Consider the following 7070-nt stretch of genomic DNA (forward strand, 5'->3'; position numbering starts at 1 on the left):
CCGGGAGAGGGGCTGGGAGCGAGCCAAGGGGGCACGCGGCGGGAGCGGCACCCAGGGGACACGGGGAGAACGGACACGGGCGCCCGCGAGAGGGGACACCGGGGGAGGTGGCACCGGGGACACGGTAGCGCAGGACACCGGGATGCCGCGGGAGCCCAAGAGGGGTCCGGGACCGGGGTGCCCGCGGGACACGGGGTGCCCGGAGGACACGGCGATGTCCCGGGGGTCCCGGTCCCGTCCCGGTCCCGTCCCCGGTCCCGGTCCCAGCGCAGCCCCGCTCGGTCACCACGTGACCCGCAGACGGCACACGCCCCTCGCCCCGCCCCTCAAGGGAGGCTCCGCCTTTCTTAAAGGGGCAACGACAGTAATAAGTGGTCCCATTTTAATCAATCCTCGTTACAACCACTAAGAGCCACTAAGTCACGTGTGGAGCGCGGCTGTGCAGGGGAGGCTGATATTCTCTCTCCTCCGCGGAGGAAAATCGGGGAGCGTGGCGTTGACCCTCAGCGAGGACTCCGCGTATTTCCCACGCGAGCGGCGGCCCTTTTAATTCCCCTCCCACACGCGCCCGGAGCCTCGAGGGCGGTGCGCGGCGGCGATTGGCGCGAAGCGGGAGCTGGAAGGGGTGAGAGGAGCCAAGATGGCGGCGCCGGGGGCTGAGGGCGGGGAGCGGGTGAGGGGGAGTCGGGGAGAAGCCGGGGGGCACCGGGGATTGTGAGCGGGTGAGGGGCCGAAGGAGGGTCTCCGGCCTGGAGCCGGCGCACCCTGACGGCAGCGGCGGTTTCAGCTCTCGCCCCCCGGCCCGGTCTCGCCCCCAGGCTCGGTGCCGCCATGTGCTCCCTGGGGCTGTTCCCGCCGCCGCCTCCCCCTGGGGATGTCACCCTGTACGAGCTCAACAACGCCCTGGTCTGCGGCCGCCTCAGCGAGCAGCTCCCGCTGGCCTTCCAGAGCCAGGTGAGACTCCCGGGCCAGGTGAGCCCTCCTCGCTCCAGAGCCGTGCCAGCCTCCTCCAGCCTTGGGTCTGCCACATTCGTCCCTCTCAGCTGTGGCTGCAGCTCTGTCCCCTCTGCTGGGGTCTCTCCGGGCACCCTCAGGCTGCTCCTTCGCTCCTCGTGCCCCTGCTTTCCTCCCATCGCCGTTTGCCCGCTGTCCCTTTGTTCCCGGGGGTTCAGGGGGTCTCAGGGGTCTCTGTGTGCTGCAGGTTCCCGACCTGCCCGTGCTGACCCTGCCCAAGGAGCCCCTCAAGGCCCACGGCCGCCTGGAGCCCAGCGCCCGCCCGCCCTTCATCCACCACCGCGAGTCCCTCTGGAAGCGCTGCCTCAGCGCCTGGTGAGTGCCCCGCTGGCCCCAGAGAGCCCGGCCTGTCCCCAGGACGGGCAGTGACCCCGCTCTCGCCGCAGGCGCGATGCCGGGCTCTGCGGGCTGCTCCGGGAGCTGGCCAGCGCCGAGGAGGAGGGTGAGTTTGGGCTGCCCGGGGGTCTCTGGTCTCGCTGTGATGCTTTGGCCGGGCCCTGCTGTCCCTGCCCTGTCCCCCTGGTGCTGCAGGGACGCTGAGGGTCCCTTTGCCCTTTGCCAGGGCTGCAGTGGCTGCGGACGGGCTCGAGCCATGCGCTGGCCGTGTGCCGCTGGCTGTCCTCGCTGCACGGATCCCTGTTCCCACACCTGTCCGTGAGTCATTCCGCCTGATCCCTGCTGCTGTGGGAGCCAGGGGCAAGGGGAGCAGCCATTCGGGATGCGGGGTGGTCCCTTCCCCACTAAACCCCCCCCCCAAAATGCTCCTCCTGATGGTGCCCAGCTCCAGACACCGCTCCTTCCTCCACTGATGGAAAATGGACACTGAGAAGGTGTTTGGTGCTCCAAGAGGGGCCCAGATCCAGCTGGGGGAGAGGGAGAAAGGGCTGGGAACTGGGGGTCCCTGCTGCCAGCTCAGTGTTCTCCTATCCCTGCAGCTGACCAGTGAGGACATGATCGCAGCCTTCTCCCAGGCCGTGGACTGGTGAGTCCTGGGTGTCCCAAAGTCACCGTGCCAGGGTGGGAGTACAAGGACAGGATGGCCCCGTTTGGGTGGGCTCAGCAATTAAAGGCAAACATTGCCCCACTGGCTTTGGCTGCCCTGCTTTGTGTGGCCTGGGTGGAGAGATATCAGGGTTAAAGGAGATCAGAGCCTGGAAAATTCCTTCCAGTTCCAACCCCAGCCCCTCAGCAGAGCCCTGTGAATAATTCCCAGAAACGGGGAATTTCTCAAAGAAAACGGTCCTGTTGGGCAGCAACAAGGAAGTTTTTATTTCTCTGAGAACTCTGAGCGGGGTCTTTGCCAGCCCAGTGGGCGCTGGGGGGGGTCTCACCCTGCCCTGTGCCCCCTCCAGGGCCGGCTGCACCATCAGGGCCTTCGCCTGGCACCCCCACACCAACAAATTTGCGGTGGCTCTTCTGGACGATTCCATCCGTGTCTACAACTCCAACAGGTGGGACTTTGTCTGGGATTTGGGCAGCCTGGGGTTGGCACTGCCCTGGGGCTGCTGCCCGTGGCCTCCTGGCCCACCTGGCGTACCTGGGCTCTCATTCAGCCCCCCTGCTCCTTCCCCGCTCTGCCCCGAGCCTCAAGAGCTTTGCCTTTCCTTTCCCTGCCTGCTCTGTGCCTCTGGGGACATCCCGGGGGTCACCCAGCCCTGGGGGTGGTGACAGAGCTGGGGGGACACGGGCTGAGTGTCCTCTGTCCCCCAGGTCTCCCTGCTCCCCCAGGGAATGCCAGTCCCTGCTCAGGAGAAGACTCTGCCGGCTGCTCCTGCAGCCCCCCCGGGTGTCCCCAGGCTGGGCCCTGGCCGGACTGGGGACACCTCGGCTCAGTCACACCAGGTGTGTGACACCTGGCTCGCTCCGGTGTCACCTGGCTGGGAATCCCTGTCCCCTCCCCGGCAGGGCACAGCCCCTCCCACCCTGCTGTCCCCCCTCACTGCGCTCAGGGCTGGCAGGGGACGCTGTGGCTGCACCAGGGCTCTGTGCCCCACAGCTGTGTCACCCGTCCCCTCCCCGCAGTGCCACCGTGCCCTCGCTGAAGCACCGCCTGCAGAGGAACGTGGCTGCCATGGCCTGGAAGCCTCTCTGTGCCTCCATCCTGGCCGTGGCCTGCCAGAGCTGCGTGCTCGTGTGGCACCTGGACCCCACCTCCCTCTCCACGAGGTGACAGCTCCCGCCTTCCCTTCCCGGCCATTGTCACCCCGCTGGGGCTGGCTTTGGGACAGCACTGCCATCCTGCCAGCAAACCCCAAATCCTGCTGGCTTCTCCCTTGTCCTGTGCAGGCCCTCGTCGGGCTGTGCCCAGGTGCTGTCCTGCCCCGGGCACAGCCCTGTCACCAGCCTGGCCTGGGCGCCCAGCGGGGAGCGGCTGCTGTCGGCGTCACCCGTGGACACGGCCATGCTGGTGAGGACCCTCTGGGGACACCCAGGGACACCCGGGCTGGACACACACAGTGCCACCTGGGCCTGAAATGTTCCCTCTGTGTCCCCTAATCCCGCTGTCGCCATCATCCCCCGTGTCCCCTGCAGGTGTGGGACGTGTCCACCGAGACCTGTGTGCAGCTGCAGTGGTTTGGGGGTGGCGGAGTCACCTACTTGGCCTGGTCCCCCGATGGCAGCAAGGTGCTGGCAGCCACCCCCTCGGCCGTGTTCCGGTGAGCTCCTCATGCCCATCCTCATCCTCACTCCAGAAAATCTGGATCCCCAACATCCCCCCTGGTCCTGCTCCTGTTCCTGCTGTGGGGGCAGAGTGGGGAGTGGCTGAGGGACAGGGTTGGACACTCTGGATTCCCAGAGCAGCAGGATTGGGGCAGATTCCCAGGAATTCTGCTCCCTAAAGCCTCCTGCATCCCCTGCAGGGTGTGGGAGGCCCAGATGTGGACCTGTGAGCGCTGGCCCACCATCAGGGGACGCTGCCAGGTAGGGTGGGATATTCCCCTCCCAGGGAATCACTGAGGCTGGAAAAGCCTTCCGGGACCACCCAGGCCAAGCCCTGGCACTGCCAAGGCCACCACTGACCCCTGTCCCCAAGTGCCACATCTACAGGGCTTTTAAAGGAATGGGGACTCCACCCCTGCCTTGGGCAGCCAGCCCAAGAAATTATGGAAATTTTCCCTGGTTGTGTGGAAATCTTCCCAATATCCAACCTGAACCTCTCCTGGCACAGCCTGAGGCCATGTCCTCTTGTCCCTTGGCTGTCCCCTGCCATCAGGGACTTGTGGAGTGAAAAGTCCCTCCTGAGCCTCCTTTTCTGCAGTCTGAGACACTCCAGACAGGGGTCCCACAGACAGGTGACAGGGTGACAGGGTGGCACTGTCCCACAGACAGGGATGACAGGGTGGCAGTGTCCCACAGGCAGGTGACAGGGTGGCACTGTCCCCAGACAGGGTGCTGGAGCCCCGACGGCAGCCGGCTGCTCTTCACCGTGCTGGGCGAGTCCGTCATCTACTCCTTGTCCTTCTCCGAGTACCGGGGTGAGTTTGTCCCACCTGGAGCTTCCCAGATGTCCCCACAGCTTTGGGGTGAGGAGCTGGGACACACAGGGAGTGTGTTGGGGTCTCCAAGCACGGAATCTCTGGAATTCAGGTTTTTCCATCCCTCACATTGCTCCTCAGTCACAGTTGTGGGGTCTTGAAGGGATTTCAGAGCCAGCGTGGGGGTCCTGGTGTTTGCTGTCCCTTGTCCTCCATCCCTGCCACTCCTGGGACACCAGCCCAGCTGCTCTGAGAAAGAAATAAATGCATGATCACCTGGGGAATGCAGTGGGCTGATGGAGTGTGGGTTTGTCCCGTGCAGGGGAGATGCAGGGGCAGGTGGGAGGCTCCAAGACGGCCTCGATCGTGGCAGACCTGTCCGAGACCACCTTCGAGACCCTCTACGGGGAGGAGAGGTGGGTCTGGCTGAGGGCACAGGGGGGTCCTTGCTCCTCCTGGCAGCCACCCCTGGCTGCTGGGCACACCCGGGGGTCTCTGCCCCCAATTTTGAGACTTGTGCTGTTGCAGGATCGGAGGAGAGGTTCATTCCATGGTGTGGGACCCCACCGGGGAGAGGCTGGCTGTGATCATCAGAGGTCAGTCCTGCCCCGTTCCCTGCTTGGCCTGGGGCTGCTGCTGCCCTGGGAGAAGGGACGGGGGGACAAGGGAGAGCCCTCGTGCTGCTGTCCCCCCACAGGACACCCCGAGTGCACGGGCAGCCAGCCGGCCGTGGCCGTGTTCCGCACCCGCAACAGCCCCGTCTTCGAGCTCCTGCCGTGGTGAGGGGGCTCGGGGGGTTGGGGAGGGGGTTTGGGTGGGTTTGGGTTCATTGCAGGGGGTTTGGGTTTGTTACAGGGGCTTTGGGTGGGTTTGGGTTCATTGGGTTCCCCATCTCACCCCCTTGGCTTTGAGTTGTCCTTTTCCAGTGCATCCCCCCTTGAACCCCAGACACCCCCAGTTCCTGGGATGTGCTGTTTCCCCTCAGACCCCAATCACCCCCAGTTCCTGGGATGTGCTGTTTCCCCTCAGACCCCAATCACCCCCAGTTCCTGGGATGTGCTGTTTCCCCTCAGACCCCAATCACCCCCAGTTCCTGGGATGTGCTGTTTCCCAGCCCATAACCCTGCCTGTTCCCCCACCCCACAGCGGCTTCGTGCGGGGCGAGCGCGGCGCCCAGCCCCAGCTCATCTCCTTCCACCCCTGCTTCCCTCAGGGCGCCCTCCTGACCGTGGTGAGTCCCTCCTGGGGCACTCCCAGTCCCAGGGGACACTGGTGGCACTGGGGAGGGGGCTGGGACCAGGGTGAGCCATGGGGGGCTCCGGGGAGAGGAGGTTTAACCAGGCCAAGGGTTGGGTGCTGTGTTTTGGGGACAGAGGGGTTGGACCTTTCCTGGTCCCTGGGAAGGGACCTGGAGGGACCGGGGGGAGCAGTGCTGGACGTGAGCCAGGTGTGCCCAGGTGGCCAAAAAGCCTGGTGGGATCCTGGCCGGGCTCAGGGGTGGTGGGGCCAGCAGGAGCAGGGGATTGTTTCTCCCCCTGGCCACACCTCGAGTGCCGTGTCCAGGTCTGGACCCCCCAATTTAGGAAGGATTTTGGGATCTGGGTCATGTCCAGAGAAGGGAATGGAGCTGGGGACGGGCCTGGAGCTCTGGGGGGCTGAGGGAGCTGGGGAAGGGGCTCAGCCTGGAGAGAGGGAGGCTCAGGGGGAACCTCATCAGTTCCTGTAACTCCCCGGCAGTCAGGTCATGGGCTGGGCTCCATCCCAAGGGGTTTCCCCATTTCTGTGCTGTTCGGACGCTGACCCCTGCCCACCCTGTCCCCTGCAGTGCTGGTCCTCGGGGAGGATCTCCCACATCCCCTTCTTCTTCGTCAGCGCCCTGGAGCCCCACGGCAGCCCCCGCCGCAGCCCCGCGCCCGTGCTGGGCAGTGTGCGCGAGCAGCCGCTCTTCTCCGAGCTCTGAGAGCCTCCCAGGGGCTCCTGGGGCACCTCAGGGCCTCATGGGGCACCCCAGGGCTTCCTTTGGCATCCCAGAACCTCCTCAGGCACCCCAGGGCTTCCTTTGGCATCCCAGAACCTCCCTGGGCACCCCAGGGCTTCCTTTGGCACCCCAGAACCTCCCCGGGCACCCCAGGGCTTCCTTGGGCACCCGAGGGCCTCATGAGGCACCCCAGAACCTCCCTGGGCACCCCAGGCCTCCTCTCCCTCCTGCTCAGCCTCCTCTCCCTGCAGGAATCCCCCAGACCTGCTCAGGGTCTGGCAGTGTTGATCCTGCCCCAATTAAAGGTGGATTTTCTCTCCCTCTTGTCTTCTTTCCTCACCCCGACAGGACTGGAGGATTTTTGTGGGTGAATTTGGGAAGTCCTGTGGGTCTGGAGCGGTTCTGGGGGCTCCAGAGTTCATTTTGGGGTCAGGAAGAGCTTGGAGTGGACTCACAGAAGCTGTTGGTGTGATCCCACTGCAGCCCATGGGCCAGGGCTGCTCTTTTGGGATCAAAGAGCCCCGTTTTGGGGACAGGTGATGGCTGAAGGGCTTTGGGGCGGGTTTTGGCCATGCACACAATCCCCAGCTTTGACTCCAGGG

At 65.2% G+C, this 7070-nt stretch overlaps 1 protein-coding gene across 2 annotated transcripts; it reads left to right on the forward strand.

Annotated features, from left to right (window-relative positions):
- Positions 1 to 455: 455 nt before the first annotated feature.
- On the forward strand, positions 456 to 6543 carry AAAS (aladin WD repeat nucleoporin). Of its 2 annotated transcripts, none has more exons than XM_054294726.1 (17): positions 456 to 625; positions 819 to 954; positions 1202 to 1329; positions 1401 to 1456; positions 1577 to 1668; positions 1950 to 1996; positions 2367 to 2465; positions 3037 to 3180; positions 3301 to 3421; positions 3547 to 3671; positions 3876 to 3936; positions 4400 to 4490; positions 4813 to 4906; positions 5019 to 5086; positions 5188 to 5269; positions 5637 to 5721; positions 6316 to 6543. In XM_054294726.1, exons 2-17 carry the CDS (start codon positions 832 to 834, stop codon positions 6448 to 6450), a joined length of 1551 nt encoding a protein of 516 aa, XP_054150701.1. In that variant the 5' UTR covers positions 456 to 625; positions 819 to 831; the 3' UTR covers positions 6451 to 6543. The 2 variants fall into 2 exon arrangements, with proteins under 2 accessions (XP_054150701.1, XP_054150702.1); XM_054294727.1 differs by lacking the exon at positions 456 to 625 and adding an exon at positions 641 to 673.
- The last annotated feature ends 527 nt before the right edge of the window (positions 6544 to 7070 follow it).

The sequence above is a fragment of the Melozone crissalis genome, unplaced genomic scaffold (assembly GCF_028551555.1).
Source record: "Melozone crissalis strain CALT ecotype California unplaced genomic scaffold, PUWL_Pcris_2 ptg000322l_1, whole genome shotgun sequence".
Classification (NCBI taxonomy): domain Eukaryota; kingdom Metazoa; phylum Chordata; class Aves; order Passeriformes; family Passerellidae; genus Melozone; species Melozone crissalis.